Source organism: Acanthaster planci, linkage group LG04 (assembly GCF_054643075.1).
Source record: "Acanthaster planci isolate LZ-2023a linkage group LG04, COTS_SCS, whole genome shotgun sequence".
NCBI classification, from domain to species: Eukaryota; Metazoa; Echinodermata; class Asteroidea; order Valvatida; family Acanthasteridae; genus Acanthaster; species Acanthaster planci.
This window is the reverse complement of record NC_141780.1, coordinates 4618360-4637908: the sequence shown is the minus strand read 5'-3', so window position 1 is coordinate 4637908 and position 19549 is coordinate 4618360. Positions and strand designations below refer to the sequence as shown.

At 44.2% G+C, this 19549-nt stretch overlaps 2 protein-coding genes across 2 annotated transcripts; one reads left to right on the top strand and one right to left on the bottom strand.

Annotated features, from left to right (window-relative positions):
• Positions 1-286: 286 nt before the first annotated feature.
• Positions 287-9809, bottom strand: LOC110974307 (coadhesin-like). The gene is made up of 9 exons (XM_022225855.2): positions 9619-9809; positions 7102-7374; positions 6393-6569; positions 5448-5618; positions 4917-5096; positions 4281-4457; positions 3839-4024; positions 2608-2630; positions 287-1741 (listed from the first exon to the last, which is right to left on the bottom strand). Exons 1-9 carry the CDS (start codon positions 9677-9679, stop codon positions 1610-1612), a joined length of 1380 nt encoding a protein of 459 aa, XP_022081547.2. The 5' UTR covers positions 9680-9809; the 3' UTR covers positions 287-1609.
• Positions 9810-12351: 2542 nt separating this feature from the next.
• Positions 12352-19293, top strand: LOC110974174 (semaphorin-5A-like). The gene is made up of 5 exons (XM_022225610.2): positions 12352-12508; positions 14354-14518; positions 15040-15219; positions 16029-16202; positions 17410-19293. Exons 1-5 carry the CDS (start codon positions 12415-12417, stop codon positions 17574-17576), a joined length of 780 nt encoding a protein of 259 aa, XP_022081302.2. The 5' UTR covers positions 12352-12414; the 3' UTR covers positions 17577-19293.
• The last annotated feature ends 256 nt before the right edge of the window (positions 19294-19549 follow it).

The following is a 19549-nucleotide window of genomic DNA, read 5'->3' as shown; positions in this document are numbered from 1 at the left end:
GATCAACTTTAAACATCAAAATACAATAAAGACCTAGAAAACCCCCCATTTCAAGCAAAGAATAGAACGAGCCACCCCCATTAAAAAATAGTGTAATGTTCTGAATGATTTGGCGATAGAGGTCGCTATTTATGACTTAAGTTATCAGACTTTCGCACAGACGTAAAATACCAACGTAGCTAAATACCCGTGGGACTTCCTTCTCCCGAAATGCCCTATCTTGGAAATATGTCATGGACACGACTCCCCGAGAGAAACGCAAAGAAAGGAATCGCATATTTTGCCGTGCAAAAACATTTTCCAGGTGGAACTTTATTCTAGTGTAATGCGTACTTTTATTTTCTGGCTTCTCTCTCTTATTGCTACTATTTCATATGTGACATAAAATGTAAAACTTCCCGCAATTTGTGACAGACAATTTTGAGCATGTAACAAGGACATGGAGGATTTGATAGACAAGTTTAAACACAACACAAGCCACTTGCGAGGATTACAAAACTGGACACAGCAGGAATTGTAAAGTGATCACGTGGTGACGTAATTTTTTTTGTCCTGACGGAAAAGAAGCAGAAAGTTTCATGCAGACCTTTAAAAGCAAAATGGCTACAGTACAGAATGTTGGAAAATAGGGTAAACAGTAGAAAACGAAAGGAGAACAGCAATCTAAAATCCTCTTTAAATGGGACAGTGTCCTCATGGGTGGTTGGTGGGTTAGTTGGGTGGTTGGGTGGTCAACATGGGTTTTCAAGCGGAAACTTGCTCAATGTGCTGTAGAAAAAATACGTAAAGATCTCTGTCAGAATATACACGTCCTTTCTGAACTATTACCAACACCATGCTCAGTGTAGGGAAAAGAATGGTCGCAGAAGGCTTGTATCGACAGGTAATACTAGGTAAGTGCTCAGGTTGAAAGGTCACTGGCCGTAAGAAAATATAACGGCAGTCTCCAATGGGCTACTGTGTATAGAGGCTCAATCGTACACAAAGCGCCCTCGTATTCAAATACAGACGTTATGGGGACTCAATACAAAACGTTTATAGGGTCCAATTTTTGTCTTCTTCAACACAAGAAATTGTCACCTTATGTGGTGAAGGCCTACACTGTGGGGCTATACACACGTAATTTAAGAGAGGAATTTGAAGTTTTTGGTTTAACCATAACTGCAGGGAAAAAATAGTGAACTAAATCAACAGCGAAAGAAAGATACCGAACCGAAAGGGAATTCATTAGCCTGACCCCCCCCGGCCAGAATTATGTACATGTATTAGCTGTCGAACCAAGTAGCGCAATGTAGGGCAGGATAGCGTGGCATGACCTACTTTGACCAATCTTCTTTGTTCACATTGGATTAAATTCTCAAATATTTGGTTCTTGTATTTCTTTTATCATTGCCATTACTTTTATCATTCAATTTTTTTCCTTGTCTTACAAACCAAACAGCGCATTCTATACGGAGAATAGTTTTTCGTATCGAAAGTGGAACCCCCTTAAAAAGTGTTAAAGAAGAGTTATCATACAGTTTTATAAACGTCTAAATGTTTCTCCAAAGACCGAATTCCACTCGGCTCAAAGGGCTCATCCTGAGGGGAAGCGGTGAGGATTCAATCGCTAGTAATGGTAAATCAGGCTGCTGATCGGGCTTTCTGTCTCGGGTTCACCGCTACCAGCACTCTTACAGCCGCTACCGCCCTCTCCCGTCCCTGGGTAGTCTTCATCATCACACGGCGGAGTCTCCCCACTCTACGTGAAAGAAATCAAGGAAAACACACCTGTGTTGTTGTTGTTGTTGTTGTTATTTCTGTCTCTCTGTCTCTGTCTCTGTCTCTGTCTCTCTCTCTGTCTCTCTCTCTCTCTCTCTCTCTCTCTCCATCATCAGCAACACTTGCCTTCGTGGCCTTGGCGTGAGACCAGGAGGGGGATTTGTTATTTTTCATCATTTAATTTTTACGCATGGGCTGCATCTGAAAAAAGACCGGCATCCTTGACGTTTGGTCATGTACTTGTGGCATGCAATCTATCGTCAGCTGACAACCCTCGGGCATTGTTAGGACAGGGAAACAGCCTCGGCGTCCTCCAGCGGTCGAGATCGCATATAGCAACTACACTCGGAGCTCAAAACTAATGGGTGTTCGGTAGAATATACTTATTTCTGGTTCAGCGGGCACCTTTTGGGTGCATTTTTTCTCAGGAAAGAAAAGCAAAAACAAACAAACAAACACACCAACAAACAAACAAACAACCCAACAAATGCAAGCAAACAAATAAAACAATGCAAAGAAACAAACACAACTTTTCTAATTTTTGCAGAAACTTTCGTTGCATGATTCCAAAAGATGGCAAAAAAATTCAGTTGACTGTTCAGTATTAAAAAACTCTCAGTGTAAAAAAAAATTAGTGTGGGTTATACTTTTTCTATATGAAGTCACAAAAGGTCCTTGTTTGTGTGAGTCCTGCCTTTGGCAAAAATGCCTTTAAAGTTACTCTAGTTACTTTAAAGTTACCACTCTTAGTGGTGCACTATTGTGAAACGGCCGTATTGTTATAGTCTGGGCAGTTAATGTGCTTTGTTATGGGTGCTACTGTCGCCATCTGTTTACGGTACTTACCCCTTCAGAATATTCGATCGACACTGTCAAGAGAAATTTCCAAAATAAGTTACCGGCAAGATTTCAACCACATATACCACCATTCTAAATTTTAAAACGTGCAGAGGCAATGAGGGGACGACTAATTTGAAATTAACCAAACGCGCTCGACTCCTGCTGGGCATGGCGGCCGAAGTTCCTAGAAATATTCCCCACGGTTGATGTCAGATTGGTCGGCCATACTTTAGCAAGCCACTGGCAAGGGATTGAAATACAACTACAAGACTTTTAATCCTCAAACCCAACGCAACAGCATCTTCCGAGGGCCAAGGGCAGATCTGTGGAAGGGGTGGGGTCAACAGGGGTCATGCCCCCCCCAAAAAAATAAACAAGATGGAGATATTTAGTGCTTAAATGGGGGTTGTCTGTATGGACAGAGCCTTTATGTTCAGGAAATTGTTTCTGAGCAGTTGCTTCATTGTGACTAGTTCGATCAGTTAATGCAAAAGAGCATCGGGGGGGGGATATTGTTCACTTGTTTTGCCCCCCCCCCGTCTGGATCCGATATTGCCGAGGGCAGGCCTTCCATATAAACCTATCATTACAAAAAAAATGAATAAAATCAGACTTTTATGGACGTACTCTTTTTTGGTTTGGTTTGATCTCCCTAGAGTGACGGGAAAGTTCACAAATCATTTCGTAGGAGGCTAGAGACACTTTAAAACCATAATGAATTGGATTTTCATGTTACTTGTGGTTCAATACCAAGGCAGTTAAAATGAAGCCTCCACTCACAGTTCTCGCGCCTTACTCAATTTGCTAATCCCTCGTGATAGACCAGATATTTGAAGACAATATGTTCTGAAACCTCTTTCACAAAGAGCAAAATACTAATTATCACATTCAGTGCTGTGCTTGATTGCGTTCCATAGGAAGTACACGTATACGTCACACGTTCAGTGCACAGGTTTCAGGTGAAATTAGCCAACAGCACGCACCCACGGCGCCTTGGTTCCGGAGTCATATGCAGCAAGGTATGAGACGGAGAGAACCCCCTCCCCTGCTTTGTGTTGGTCATTGTCTCGCAGGAATCTGGGGAATTCCTTTCAGACATCTTGGGGGGGGGATGTGTTAAGTAAAAATAGTCTGGAATGTGTATAGGGATTGGACATGTTGGGGGGCACCCCTCGGTCTCATTTCTTGCTGGGTATATCCGGAGTTGCAAAACAAGCGAAACCTCAGAGTAGCTTACCGGACGCATCTCCCGGACAAGGGTCCAAGTTGCACAGTTTAATTTCGTGGCCTTTGCCTTCGCATTTCAGCCCGCCATTTTCGGGAGGCGGGTTATCGCAATCTCGTCGCCTGCTTTTGAAGGCACTCTCTCCGCAGGTGGACGAGCAGCCGCCCCATCTCGACCACGATCCCCACATACCGTCCACTGAAAAGTAAGTAGGAGAAAAAAAACCCAGAAAATCACGCCTTTTGTGACAATTTCGCAGCGTGAACTTTGTCTTATCGTGGATTGCTCTGACCTAATCAAAGCCCCCCCCGGCAATTAAGAAAGCTTTACAGAAACTTTCAGCGTTTACATAACCAAGGGAAAATTTGACAAATAGTGATGCTTTAGTATCAGTTTTTTTCAAAGGGGGACGGGCAATTATATTTTCTCAGAAACTGAAAGTATTTCGCTTTACCTGGGCAGATCGCCATAGAACAAGCTACAGTCTCAATACGTTTTTCCTTGCACTGTTTCCCTCCGTACTTCGGCGTGGGGTTGTTGCAGGAGCGCCTGCGCACTGCAGACCCTCTGCCGTTGTTGGCGCATTCTTGAGGACATATCCACGTACCCCACTCACTCAGGCCGCCATCGACTGCAACAGCAAAAGTGACAGTTCATGTCCAGTTTCTTTCTGGATGAAAAAAAGCAATGGTGGTTTTAGGAAGTTCCGTGTGTTTTTCTCTTCAGGCCTGTCCTTCCGCACAGAATGTGTGAGCAAGGCCTAACGAAAACATTCGTTTTCAACTGTGGTCCTGGGAAATGTTGAAGGGTTGTCATCTTTCTTTATATTTCAAACTCTAGTACGCCATCTCTATCAAATACATACAGAAATCACATAGTATCTACCCAAAACTGTTCTATTACGATGCTCACTGCACGGGTTTCCAAATCGGAAATCGCTTTTGAAACAACGCATCGTTGTTAACGGTGTTTATTTGGTAAAGAGGTTGACGGCTCTTGTCATTAATGCAGTAAACCGCGAATGGTTGTTTTTCCTGTATACAGAAAATTAAAGAATGAGAGAAAGTAGAATTCTCTGGCCATTTCTCACTGGGGCAGTTTCTTTTTCTCGCAAGGCAAGGCCGGGTGCTCGTCTGGTCTCCAACGCAGTCCCTCCCGCCGTAGCGTGGAGCCGGGTTGGTGCACATACGCAAGCGCCGACGCAGGCCATCTCGGCCGCATGACACGGAGCAAGGCGACCAGGCACTCCACTGCCGCCAGCCTCCGTGAACTACGGGTAAAAGAGATCAATACAATGGCACATTTTATGATAACTGTTTAGTGACACAAAAACTATGTCCAACCATTGTGTGACTTTGAAACCGTTACGCGAATAAACCCTTAAAACTTAGAGGATAATATATATTGTTACTTTATACAAGACAGAACGCATTGTGATCGTCGCCTTGTTGTTTTCCTCTGTTTGGAAAGCACGTTACATCCTAACGCCATTTTGTTTTTTCCCCGCATTTTGTTGTTTATGCTGGATTTTTATCAATTTTTTTTTCTTAAAAGCTCCTCGAGGTGAAACAGTACTTCTAACTTCGAATTCCCAAAGGAACCCTGTTGTTTCCAAACTCACTCGGGCAGTTCCTCCTATCGTTGCACCACCGGACTTCCCTCCCCTCCCCCACACATTGATTTCCGCCAAAGCGTGGGGCGGGGGAGTTGCACCCCCGAAACCTGGACAGTGTGTCACCACATGTGGCGCTACACTCGCTCCACGGAGACCACTCGCTCCACTGGCCGTGTACTGTAGAACGAGAATGGACGAAGAACATAACACCAAACTTCCTTATAGCAAACACAGCAAAAAATTCGGTCCCGCACGGAAAAAAAGTTGTACCTTGTCATTTGCACTTAGCTTATAGAAGGGCCACGAATACGACGAATGAACAGCAATTATCCACTTGTTAGAAGGTCTTGAAACGGACGTGTGACGATTTCATTGTACATGTACTTTATAGTTTTGCAAACAGGCTAGTTATTCATTGGAACTTTGTTACAGAAACTCCTATACAGAAAAGCCGTCTTCTGGGAAACAAATTTTGCTTCTTCCAAACTGTGGGCGTTTTTAAACGTTTGCACACGGCAAGGACTCAAATTGTTTTTGTTTCTCTGTTTGTTTGGCTGCTTGTTGTTTGGTTTTTATTGACGCACACGTCGGAACCTCCTTTATTAACAACCTGGCTTATTTTTTGCACAGATTTCCAGTATATTTGCATCTGTTTTATCCGCCAGACGAACAAAGAGGGATTGACAGATAGCTACAGAAAAATAGAAATAAGTTAACTGGAAAGTTGAAAGTGGCCTCTTTACGGCAAGCATGGCGCTCTGCATGGTAAATGAGCCAGTTCGGTATTTCAACAGCGCATGCCCTCAGTGAAGCGCGTCTGAGGTCATTCAGATTGCGTGCGCTGTCTGCCCAATCAATGAGGCCCTACCCGGACTCACGCGCGTGCTTTGTTAACGAATGACATTGCTTTGTTTTAAAATACCAAACTGGCTCACTGCTCGTTATATTTACCAGGGCACTTGACCCCAGCATTGCAATCCCTGTGCTCAACCCTGTCCCCTGAACACTGGAAGTTATCATCGGGATGATCGCGTGGGCGTCTACAGTCTCGTCTTCTCTCGGAGAATCCCGAACCGCACGTGACAGAACATGGTTGCCAGTCACTCCATGTACCCCACACTCCTTCGACTGAATTAAACAAATGACGAAAGCGTCACCGATTTCACTGACAACAGAGGAACTTTTTTATTAGAATGGTATGATCACGTATTAGAGAGGCACTCCTCGAGCTTAACCAATTAGGAGCTGACGTAGAGGACATCGAATTGTACACAACTTCTAAAATGTGTAAACTAAAGGCATGTCGTATCTTACTTACATTATGAAACTTCCCCCCACGCCAAAATTGCAACAGCGATGTGATGCCTTAAACGGGTTTTGACTCGACTCTGAAGAGGAAAATATTTCTCCACACCATTCTCAGAGAGGCAACTTTGACTGGAAGTGATCACATGATGAGACCGAGAGTTTTATTATTCAGTCCATGTCCTTTCCCGTCCATTTTCTTTCAAGCAGTCAGCACGATAAAAATGTTATGGATCTTTTGGGGGTGTTTGTTGTCCCGTCTTGTGCTGTTCTGTTTTTCTTTTAAAATGATTCAGAATCTGAGTTTGGACTGTGCCTCTATTGGTTTTCCGCGCCAAAAGAAACGATTACATACCAACATTCTGATCCTTGGCTTCTTCCTGGAAAGCCTGCGGAGGTCTGTTCTCCGCCGCCCCGGCCCCTGGATCTGGCTGATCTTCTCCCGGCTCTGGGCAGGCAGCGCCACACCTCTTGCCACTGCTCTTTTCAGACCAGCCGTCGGCGCCCAGGAGGCAGCACTCCTCCTGGGTGTTCACGGGGGTCCCGTCCGGCGCCCTCTCGATCAGTTGCTGGCATCTACCCCAAGAGCCGGCCGGATTGCGGAAACGGAAACAATACCCGTCCTGCGCTGAAGCGTGAGAGAGGATTAAAGGTTGACAGGCATTTGTTTTGTCAGAACCTCCCGTATGACATTTTGCTTATTCTCTCTCAGAAGAGGAGTAGATTGAAAAACGGTGAAAATTACGTTTTGGGCATCAGGTAATAAAAACGTGCTTTCTTTGAACTTTCGGTTTTGTTGTTGTTGAGACTTAAATAAACACGGGTAGGCCTACATGTAGTACGCTTTGGGGATCCACAATGATTGTGTGTGGGTATGTGAGTGTGGGTGTTTTGTTTCGTTCTCTTAAAATACAAGATTGGTCGAGTTCTAGATTGGTTGAGTCCTGTATGAATACACAGACTAAGTGCCAGATGCAGATGTGTACGATGCCGTTCACGAGGCCGGGGTACTGTCTGGAGGACTTAAAACTCACTACAGGAAAGTAGAATTTGGCGGAGAATGGTGTGAGGGCAAGGCCCGTGAATGTAGAGATATCCTGACATTCAAACAAAAATAATGGTTGGACTGCCGCCGGTCAAATTCCGATCATATTCCATACTGTTTGAAATGACCGAAGATTTTGTCAAAAAGTATCTTAAGGGGGTGTCTCAAGTCTTTTTTTATTGGGGGAGGAGGGTGAGTCCACGTGACAGCAGTTGATGTTCCTGTTACATCACCACCCAAGCCCCCCCCTTCCGTGGTAACGCCCCTTAATGACATCCGCTATAGAGAAATCTCTATACTCTAGCGTGGGAACGGATGTTGACTTCCGCCACATATCCACTGAGACAACAGGACACTTCCCTTATGTGTTAGCCTAGGTACTCCATTCGCTTATCGAGGCAAAACAGTGAAATGTCTGTTGATTTAACACGAGTTGCAAACGTGACTTAAAAATCAAATCAAAGGGTCTGTAAAAGGGAGCAGTTTCGATTTTCTTTTCTTGCAATGCACCTCGGTGCACTTCAATGTATTCTCATGTTCTTGGCAAATATGCTTTTTCAAATATACACAGTCATGAGCAAAAAAGGTGGCCTGGGGGAGGCTTCGTTAGACGCAATTGGGAATAAAACATACAGTGCTCCGGATTTTTCTGTTTATTTGTTTGTTTGGTTTTTCCTCTCTGTTCCTTTAAGATCCCATTTTCGCAGCCGTCGTGATCGTGTTCTGACATCACAGAAACCGCACTCTCAGCAATGGCTTAAGTAAAGGGGACATGGGGCACGCCCCCGGGTCTGTGTGCCCCCCCCCCGACAGATATAAGAGAAGGTGCAAAATCTGGTTGTATTCCGCCTTGCATGCCTTGGTCAGTGTTCCACAACCGTGAAGCAACCCATACAGTGCCCCCCTCTAGAAAATGATCACCCTAAGTATGCCCCAAGTGACTCTGCAAAATGCACCCCACTTACGCCACGTACAGGCTTACCGGAGGTCTGGATGTTGGAAAAGAATTCACAAGGTGAAGGCCTTGTTCAAACTACATGTACTTGGACTGGGGAGATAGCAATGGCAACAAGGGAAACAGCCATCACGTTCATGCAGTTCAGTCTGAAAGCCTGCTCCTGCGAATGTTTCTCGGCATGTCAAATAGAAGACATACACACTCCACTTGGATGTGACTTCCATTGAATTTTCTCCAAGGTGATTGCTGTATTAATTAGTCACGCCCCCACTTAGGTAAGTCAACTCTAGTGACTGGTACAAATGCCCAAGCAGAACTGCATATCCGCATATAGACCTACATTTACGTCAAATCGCTCATGTTGCTGTCATCGGAGTTAGAGTAAAATAAAACTGACATACTTTTGCTTTGCTTTTAGGAAAGATATGGTGAAACCGTGGCAGGATGGTGCTCTCGGCTAGTGAGGTCATAACAAGGTTGCGGTTTATCGTTGTACCATTCCTCCACGGTTGTATTTTGTAGTCTGTAGGCTACGCGGGTGATAGATAAAGTATGCCTGGCCTACACGTTGGCAAGTTGCTTGGAATCCTGAAACATAAGTGGTTTTCATGTTCCTCTGGAAAAGGTTAACAAAGGAAACTGTCACGCGAGCGAGTTTAGATTCACGGATTCGGTCCTTTTGATTTCATCATGTGCGACTTGATAGAGTTTAACAGAAATCAGTCAAATTATGGCCATTTTGTTGTGAGTTACGACCTGGAGTGTGTGACAATCTTCTCGCGCGTGATATACAAAACGTTTCTCGGCATTCTGGGCAGCCATTTTATGAAAAAGGGGGGGGGGAGAGATGGAAACAATTTTTGACTTACCTGTATGCGCCAGCTTGACGCACACTAGACCAAAGAAGACTACGGCCACAAAGCGAATCATACTGGAATCTGTCTTAATCGGAGCTTATCACCTAACTGGAATCAAACGAACAAAGCTGAAAGCTTAAACACGGATACTGTTTGCTGCGCACACCCGGGTTTTGTTGATTCTTGTTCCCGGATGTAACACCGGTGAAGTAGGCCTACCGCCAAACACTGAGGGAGAGGATGGGGTTTTTTGTGCATACACGCACTTTCGTTTTTGCGCCATTATGCCAATTCCGGTGGCGGGTGGGAGAGTGCCAGAGAATGTGCAGTTCTCAAATTCATGTCTTCCTTGCGGCTATTCAAACTTCGTTTTGTTGAGCAGTTTGTGTGAAGAGTTCAGTTCTTGTTTTTTCGGGCCCCCATCCTTTACCATGTTTGCTTCTTGTGATCGGTCCGTATAGGCCTAGTCTTGGCCGAAGTCTCTAGTGTTTTAAACGTGCATGCAGATGATTAACGATGCATGTCAGCACCCCTGCGACTATTCGTTAGTCGTTATCCCAAGGAAGAAAATGAAGTCATACAATGGGTTGGCGTCGAGAATATGGGAACAAAATTTTAATACTGTTCTTTATCATGGTCTGGTATTACATGCACTTTTCTAGTAAAACGTTAGTCTTGTTTTCAATGCGTCAAAATGAGGTATCGGCATGGGTTACACCGCCCCGACCTTTTCACCAGACCACTGTATCAGCTGAAAAGTTGTGTCACCGTTGCTGTACGGGCTACTTGACGATCAGTTTCAAGTCACATGATGGCTGACAGGTTTCATCGGGCTTTCAACTCAGTTTGAAACATGCATCTCTCGTTGTAAATTTGATTGCGATACACAAACAATGCGTTTAATGGATTCACTGCAAAACCTCTAGTGTTTCAAAAAAAAATTTGGGTGTTATCAGATGACCGCACCAAATGTGTTACGTTGACACTACTGGTGTATGCTTGATACACACACAAGTGTTACAATTAGCACGGGAATGTTAATAGTAAATTTGAAGTAACACCAACAAAATTAACACCAGTGAAATGTGTCGAAACGGTCCTCTCACAACACGTTTTTTTGGTTACAGTGTTGGTGCTGTCCGACACCTTTTCGGGGACATCAGGTGCAAAATATTCAGACATTTCTTTTCCAATCCTGTCTCGCCTGGTTTTTACAGGCAGATTTGGGCCGAATTATAGTGTAACGTATAGGCTTACTCCGAACTATGAAGACACAGATGATTCGTGAGCGATTGAGTTTGTATTTCATGTTGACGATAAGCTGTGCTGATACTATTTCGAAACTTTCCTAAAATCGAAAATTCATAAAGAGAAGTAAGTGCTACAAAGTCAATGTTCGTGTTTTGCGGCACACTGAGGTATTTTCGTATAGGAACCGAAATTCTGCGTACGCCTTCGAAGGGTTCGCACGGCTACCATCATGCAGGTCAGTGCTTTTGTTCCACAGGGTATGCACATTCAGAGGCTTCCCTGTGGAACAAAAGAACTGCCCTGCAAGATGGCTACCACGTAAAGCCTCTATAGGCAGGCACCATGCCTATTGGATCATCCGGCAATGGACCAGCTTGTTGGTCTTTTTTTTGTCTCGGGTCTCTCTGGTCTCTAGTCTGTTGACAGGGATTTGACAGCATGCAAATCGTTATCCGCTCCATGCAGGCAATGTCGGACCCACTAGTTGCAAGCTTGTAGTCGGCTGTGATGGACGGAAATGGGTACCAACACTAGCAAACTCGTGATAACATTTTTTTTTTAATTTGAACTTAACTATACCACAAATCACTAACCACTAACGTAAATCCCGTGCGCACAGGACCATTTGAGGCTCTTGAGGTTTTCGAACAAACTTGATTTGACCGCACAGCCGCGGGCTAGGGGATAAAATTACAGCTAATACGTGAATAACATTCGGTGGCACTTTCGTCTCAGTACTGAGCCATACTATGTAAAGTTTATGGGGTGTGCCAAGGTTGTTCGGAAGAAAATAAAAATCCTATCATTAGCGATTCTTTGTAATTAAAAAACACTTTTTTCAGACTAGAGACCGACATTATCCTTGAAATCAACCGCAGCAAAATATCACTGTATATCCATTTCCTACATTAAGGGAAATGTAGGCGCTTAATGTAAACTCATTTGGAGCTCCGCGAAGCGGTTTAAGAAAACGGATGTGTGGGAAACTAAGGACTTAGAGCAGCGACCGCTGTTTCCGACTGATGGAAAGCACCGACCCCGTTTTACAATATCACGCATTGGGTTTGATGGTACAGGTCTCAACATGAACACGTGAATGAGCAAACACTATCGAATGACAGCCACGCCTCAAACTAAAACGATCGAGTGACGCCAAGTTATTATAATTATTAATTTTTTTGGGGGGGTGAAAGAATCGGTGGCGCGCTTTTTGTCATTACAAACAAAAATAGTTTTGAATGTGGGTAAACGTATCTTGGACCAGGCAGGGACTTGGAATTATTTTGTGTTTATGGTATTTTTGTATGGTAATTAAGCTGAGGCGTCTACTCGTTATCAACTGCCTAAGTGAAAGCCCGCCCCCCATTAAAAGGAGGTCAGGGACACCACGAACTTCCTATCCACAATGTCCTACAGGAAGAACAAATAAACGCGCGTTTCCCATTCGTCATAATAACAGCTGGCAAAATTCCCAAATGTTTCTTTTAAAAGAAGTAGCAGAGAGGAGCCTTCCCTGTAACTGGAGGTTGGGACGCTTGGAACAGGACAGGACCAGCTATGGACTTCATGAGAGGCCGATTCTTGAGACTTCCCGTAACCCTTCTCACGGTCATGGTAGTCGCTGCAGCCCCTGGAAACTTCGTTTCGGCAGGTAAGCTTGCTTCTTGCGTGTCGTGTAACTTGGGAAAGTGGCTGTCCGGAGCCATCCATTCCGTTGCTGCATCTATGTTGTTGTCGAGCGGCAACACAGCTTCCTTCTAAGTGGTGAATCGGACAGTCTGTGACGAGATGATCATCTGTCTGCATCTCAAGCTGCTCAAGTTGCCCTCGGGTTGACCTTGCGACAACACAGAACGGTCGGCAACGGACTTTTCCGGATCGAGCTGCGCCTGAGCTAAGACCGTCAGTAACAATAAAAAGGCGCCTTTCCATATGTATGTTTTTTGGTGTGTTTCGTACACGATGCGTTTATGCGTTTCACTTTCACGGACACAAAAATCGACTCCATTAACAAAACACATGTTCGTTGCATTCGGCCGTCAAAATCCCACTGAGGGTGATATCGACGGATACGCAATTCTTAGCGCAAGTGTTGAGGCTCATGTGGAAAGGCGCCTTTAGTCGGCGACCCTCCCCCATTGCATCTGTAACAATATTACAAGAAAACAAACGATCACCATATCCGACGGCACTCAAATAATTTTGCTTATCTATACTTCTATAACTGGTTAAAGTTGGAGCCTAGCATTCAAAAAGTTTTATTTTCCATGACGTTTAGGTTCATTTTCAAGATTCATCAATACATGTTTTATATTTAGGCCTATTCACCATCCCTCCCCAAATGTTGCCTTCAGTTCTGTTTACTGTTTGTTTTGTGATTTGTTTGCTTTTTTGTTTAATTAAGAAACAATGCATCGGTGCATATGTTGACACCAGTGAGGGGTCCATTTAATGACAAGCAGAGAACTTCTGTGTGTCCAACAGAGAGCATCTTGACACCTAGCTTTCTCTGTATAACCCTACTACTTTACCGTCCTCGTCTCTTCTTTCAAGCTACAAACATGGGTCACATCCTGATCTGTTTGGTATCCTGTTTAGCAGGACTTAGTTTATTTTTCTGCAGAAGCGGGTCGTAAGTTGATCCCTGTGTACAGTTCACGGTTAGGTCACCATATTGGACACGAATGACGCTAATTATACCCAATCGACCCCCGTCGTTAAAGTTGGATGAACCTTCCAAAGCCAACTTCTTTATAAAAAGTAGGACAAGTTGGGGCTGACTGAGATAATGAATGTCACCACGCGTTAAAAACTTTATGTTTATATAGGGAATTAAATGGAAAAGTTACACAATTATCAGGCAAAATGACAGTCTCTGTGTGTACATCCCCTCGAGTAGGAGCACCCACTCAGAACCGTGCTGGTTGGGAGCAGGGGCGTAGCCGCCACGGGGGGGGGAATGTCCCCTCCCCCCATTCCCGGTTCCCCCAAGGTGCCGCCCCCCCACACTAACTAAAAACGGATGAATGCATATTGAAAGAGGCTAACATGAGCTTGGCCCACAAAAACCACACCACTAAAAGTTGGTGCACCCCCCCATAAGATGCAGGTGCCCCTTTTTGTCAAAAGAAGTTCCTTGTGCAAATTGTGCAAAAGAATCTCCTGAAATGGACTTAGCGCGCGCACGGAGAGCTGCGTGCAAACAGACTCTTGACCAATCAGAATCTATTAAATTCTGTCGTATCCGTGTGCTAGCGCGTGATTTACGCATCTCGGCGGGCATTATCATTAATTCTGATTGGTCAAGAGTTGCGTGTGTAATTGAGAGCTGCGGATCCTTTTTCTTTACCGAGTCAACCAAAATCCTAACCATGTGGAAAGATTTGGTCATACAACGATCATGGAGCGGCTTCCTCTATACCAGATAACTGTCAGGCATAATACATATAGGCCTACATGTCATATCATATTTTAGTGTCCCCCCCTTAAATTTCAGCGCCTTTGAGTACACAGACTGAGTATACCATTGCTGTGGCTACAAACGGCTCGGAAACGGAGACAGGAGTCGAGGGAGGAGGACTGCCGTGTAACGACACCGCGTGCCAAGGTGAGCTCTCTGCCGGAGACACTGGACTGCCGTGTAACAACACCGCGTGTCAAGGTGAGCTCTACCACAGTTCGCCACCTTTTCTCTTACACATGGATGTAGCAAGGGGGAGGGGGTAACACTGTACAAACTGGGGTGTTAAATTTAACACATCCGTGTTATCAAATGACCATGCCAACATTTTTCACCGGTGTTAACATTTTTGGGTGTTATTTCACCACCGTTTGTATTACTTTCAACGCCGTCCAGTGTTTTATTATATCTGTAGGTGCATGAGAAGAAACACCAGTGGTGTTTAACTAACATGTTTTGGTGTGGTCATCGGGCGACTCCCGAAAATATTGTTTTGAAAACCACAACTTTTGCTGTGAAGGGTCACTCCCCCCCCCCCCGGGGAATCAAAATGAAAAAGGGGGATGCAAAGAAAAAGCAAAATAAACAAAAAAAGAGAAAATGGAATTAAATCACCAATTTACTGGTAAACATCTTTTGACTCCTTGTACCGTGACGTTTCCAGCACAGTGCCGAGTGTTTGTACACATAATGAATGTTTAACCGCCAATTTCGTATGCTAGCTGTGAACGGTAGTTGGAGTGAATGGGGCGAGTGGCAGAATTGTTCAGCATCATGTGGTACAGGGAATATGACGCGATATCGGACGTGCAACAACCCTGCACCGCTGTACGGAGGGACGCCTTGCAACGGGACCAGCGAAGAATCCTATCCGTGCGACACCAATATCTCATGCCCGTCAGGTAAGGGGTTGTGTGGCAAACTCGAGCGACGACTGCAGTTGACGGGTTCGCCCAACGTTAATTAACCAAACGATGGATGGTTTGATTAATCGACCATTTCAGAACCAGTTCTTAGGGGCACAGTTGTCGCCGGTCTATTGATTGTCCTTTTTCGTAAATAAGTGCAGAATGAGCCGTTTGGCTACCCGGTATATTGTAGAGACTATAAACGCAAAGAAAAATGCAACCAATGACAAAATTTGACAGACATACAGTACAGGACGTGCGAGTGTTGGTATATGAAGCAACTGAGCTGTGGTGGTCCAACTACCGTTTGCGTGCAACTGTGCCTTAGCTATTTGGTTCACCATCTTTGCTCAATATCCGCCCTGAGCTGAAGCGCCCCCCCCCATCGGTTGAAAAGAATAATGTTGATCATGGGGGGTTTTCGTTTTGTTGGTAGCGATGCGACTGCAACGTTCGCGCTTCATAATCGTTCGTGAACGAGCTATGCGCAGTTACTACCAAAGGGACCTCCATTGCTAGGAAAATTGCGCCCTATGTGTCCAGCTCAAGGCCTATAGTGAGGTGCTGTCAGTCCCCGTGCGGAAAAGAAATTGTTGTTGTGGTTATGGGAAGATGACAAAGCCACACCCAAAACATATATCGACTTCAAACCGACGTATTCGGCCTCAGATGGCGAAATGTAAAAGACAGTGGGGAGGGATATACAGTATGGCGAGGGATCCGAAGAAAATGAATCAATGGGTGACGCTGCTAAATGTGTACGAGGCGTGTGTTTCTTTTTCATCCATTTCGATTCAAAACAGTGGATGGCGGATGGAGTGAATGGAGCGACTGGTCCGCATGCTCAGTGACCTGTGGCGGTGGAGGTCGAACCTCGCGCAGCCGCATTTGCAACAATCCTGTACCTATGCACGGGGGACTGGACTGTGTTGGAGACGGAGATGAAATCCGTCCATGCCCCTCACCTATTTGTCCAGGTAGGTCGAAAACCAGACTGACACGAGGCTCCTTCTCCTCACTTGAATATTGTTTATAAATCTGAATTGACAAGCGACAGCTTTCGAATATATATAATTATGCGCAAGCTGATAACTTCTTATCGAGAACATTTCATGAAAAAGTTCCAGTTATCAAAAGATTTCACTAGCTATCAGTAAAATGCCAGAATGTTAAATCTACCTTGGTCAGAGAAAAATAGTAATACGCAAGGCAAATAGCGGACATTATTACAATTGTCCTTTTTCCAATTAAACTTTAGTAGATATAAAGTCGAACCTCGTTACTAAGAACACTGTTCATACAACATTCTCCATGTAACAAGGAAATATTCTAGGTCCTTATCCTTTGTTCTTCATTGTTTTTGTTCCTTAATGATACAAGGTTCCTGTTACAACAAAATAATCTGCAAAGTGTGAAGAACCTTTTTAACGAGGTTCGACAGCACATGGGTCAGCAGGTCTTGGGACCACAGTGCTAGCTTCGCTTCTGCTGACCCTTGCCAATGTGGCCATTTCGTTCGTCCTGTGTCATTGCTGTCACTGCTTGTAATTTTTATTTGTGTTTTGGCTAAATAAAATAAGAAAAATAATAATAAGCGTTTTCGAAACATGTGGATTCGGCTTAGACCTTGGGTTTGCTGGTTCTAGCCATTATTCTGAAGTAGCGTTCGAAACCACATGTTCAAGCTCTGAGTCGAACCAGCGAAACTGAAGTCTCCGCCGAATCCACTCGTTTCGAAAACGCTCATAGTGAATAAGGGCGATTCACAATACCGTGCGCCACCAAGAGGCTGCCATAGAGAGGACTTTTTCGTAGTGCATTATGGGAAAACTGTCGACAAAGTTCATGGCGCCGAGTGCGCTTTGCGTTTGGAATTGTTCCACTGTTGTTGTTTTTTTGTCCAGTAGGTTAAGCTTTGGAAGTGTTTAGGGTATTGGTGTTTATTAACATAAAATGACGGGGTTTTGCGAGGCACGGACTGCCAAATCAAACATTTCCTGAAACTGTCTAATTAGCTCACTGAATGGAAATCAGTGCCAGTTCGTCGTCGACTGGAAACTTAAAAAACGGCCTCTCCGCGACAATCTCTTGGTGGTGCAATGTATTGTGAATCACCTGTATTAACCAAAAGTATGAAGCAAAATCGTACAAAATATTAAATTTCATTCTTTCTTTTGCCTCCAGCTCCACTAAGCCATTGGAATCAGTGGGGGGCATGGGGGGAATGCCAAGCAAATCAAAATTGTTCGCCCTCTTACCAAATCCGTCAACGGCAATGTCCTGGAAATGATTGCCCCGGAGTGAGTGTACAACTCAGACTTTGCACAACAAATACGACAGGCTGCCCGTGACTTCAGCAGGCATCCCTCTCTCGCCATGAAATCCGATGACCCGGTTCGGTCGGACTTGTTTTTTGAAAGCCGCGTTCCTGTCTGCGTGGCCACGGCTTCTCGAAGTGGCGAGTAAAAGGGGAAACCGCAGTCACAATGTGCCCAATTTGGAGAGGGCCTTAATTATTCTGGATTCGAGTCGGTGGTGCCCCTTGTAACATTTTCGATCGGTACAGGATCGGTTATGTAGCAGCACCATGGCTTTGAGTAATGCAGAACATACCGAGTGTCACACTAGAACAAGTATAATTTTAACAGGCCATTTTTTGAACGAATATTTAATTAATTGATTAGGCAGATGTGACCCTACAGGGCCCTGTTGGCTCCAAGGCCAGTAACCAATAACTATAAGCCTACTTTTCTAACATAAGGAAAAGTATTTTCAGGTCAGGTGTCTATTATGAACCTTTCTAACATATGTATCGCATCACGGGAGTAGATGACGAAAAGGCATTGTATTTTATGCTAAATCCCATGAAAGAACGGTAATAACGAGGTATTTAACTAGTGTTTACCTTACAATCGAGATCAAATCATTCTTTTACTAGATAGAAAAAGATGGTCTTATAAACATCTTTATTTCGAGATTTGATTGGAATTAACCATACATCCATCCGTAGCTCGATGAGCTGGTGCTTAAGAAATGTTCTAAATGAAAAACAGCCATGGATAATGCAAGGCGTGTTTGGCGTTTAAATCCATGATGCAATGAGAATATCGCAAAGTTTCACTAGAAGGTTTTAAGGGAAGATACCAGTGGCGTAAATCTGTTCTTAAGACTGGTGGGATCAGAAATGACGTAAATAAAAAACAATACTCCTGCCTTGGAAATCCCAAATACGGAAGAGGGGGGTTGCCGTCATATATAAACGTACAACCCGTAATTTTACTGCAAAACAACATATGCAGAGCTGTTGAAATGTTCCCCCTTTTTCAGTACTGAAATTTTTTTTCTTTCTTTCTTTCACCACGAAAAAGTGGGGGCATTGCCCAATAGCCCAACGCTCTGCTCAAAAGGTAGCGGGATGCCCCCCCCCCACGGATTCACACCCCGGAAAGATGCTACAGGGAGCATTGGCACGATTAAATTGTAATACTCCGTGTGTCCCCATTTGGGAGCGTATAGTTGACATGTTAGCCCTTTGGTACATGAAGGAAATCGGAAGAGATTCTTTTATGCCCATTCGTTTCTTATCGTCAAGATTTTTTTCCAGGACTCCACTGTTTACTTAATTTCAAGAAGCACCCCTAATAACAGAGTCTTAAAATGCAATTCTATACGGGACAGCCAGAATTTTGGCGATTGTACAGTATCCAGCAGAAGAAGAATTGGGTATTTTCCAGAATATTTCCATTATTACATACTTTTCGGGATTGTCTACGTTTTGTAGAAATTTCTGTCCATAACTTATGTCTTATAAGTGGCGGCTTGTCGCTGGTCTCGCAACAGAAGACAACTAAAGTTTTTAACCTTAGATGTTATAATTAACGGACATGTTACATGTATCTGTCATACTATCCAGTTGCTTTGCATATGAGCCGTCTCTTCTTTTTCTTTCAGGTTTATTTTTATTTAATTCCTTATCTATTATGAGAGAGAGGCTGAAAAAATCATGGAAAACTACAGATTTATATGCCCTATGTACACAGGAGATTAAACGTTCTCAAACTACTGGTATCCACTTTTGCATGCATTCACTGAATTAATGGGTGTCAACCCCCTCCCCTCGATGACCATTATGTCATTATTGCACATGCGCGAATACACAAACTAAATGCACACACAATCTTTGGGAACCGAACACATGTGCGTGCGAATAGGATGGCCCCCTGGTACTGGTAATGGCTGGTAATTTTGGTCGTCAGATTTGTCTTTAGAGTATTCCCTGCGCTGAAACTTCATCAGGCTAAATTATGTTGATGGGCAGCCTTTT

What these genes read in the sequence shown, in the direction of transcription:
- LOC110974307 (XM_022225855.2), bottom strand. Translation starts at nt 9,679, where the DNA reads ATGATTCGCTTTGTGGCCGTAGTCTTCTTTGGTCTAGTGTGCGTCAAG. An exon ending in AGCCAAGGATCAGAATGTTG is followed by an intron (nt 6,570 to 7,101) that starts GTATGTAATCGT and finishes TGTTTAATTCAG; the next exon opens with TCGAAGGAGTGTGGGGTACA. An exon ending in TTGTCCGGGAGATGCGTCCG is followed by an intron (nt 2,631 to 3,838) that starts GTAAGCTACTCT and finishes TTCTCTTGACAG; the next exon opens with TGTCGATCGAATATTCTGAA.
- LOC110974174 (XM_022225610.2), top strand. Translation starts at nt 12,415, where the DNA reads ATGGACTTCATGAGAGGCCGATTCTTGAGACTTCCCGTAACCCTTCTC. An exon ending in TGGAAACTTCGTTTCGGCAG is followed by an intron (nt 12,509 to 14,353) that starts GTAAGCTTGCTT and finishes CTTAAATTTCAG; the next exon opens with CGCCTTTGAGTACACAGACT. An exon ending in CAATATCTCATGCCCGTCAG is followed by an intron (nt 15,220 to 16,028) that starts GTAAGGGGTTGT and finishes GATTCAAAACAG; the next exon opens with TGGATGGCGGATGGAGTGAA.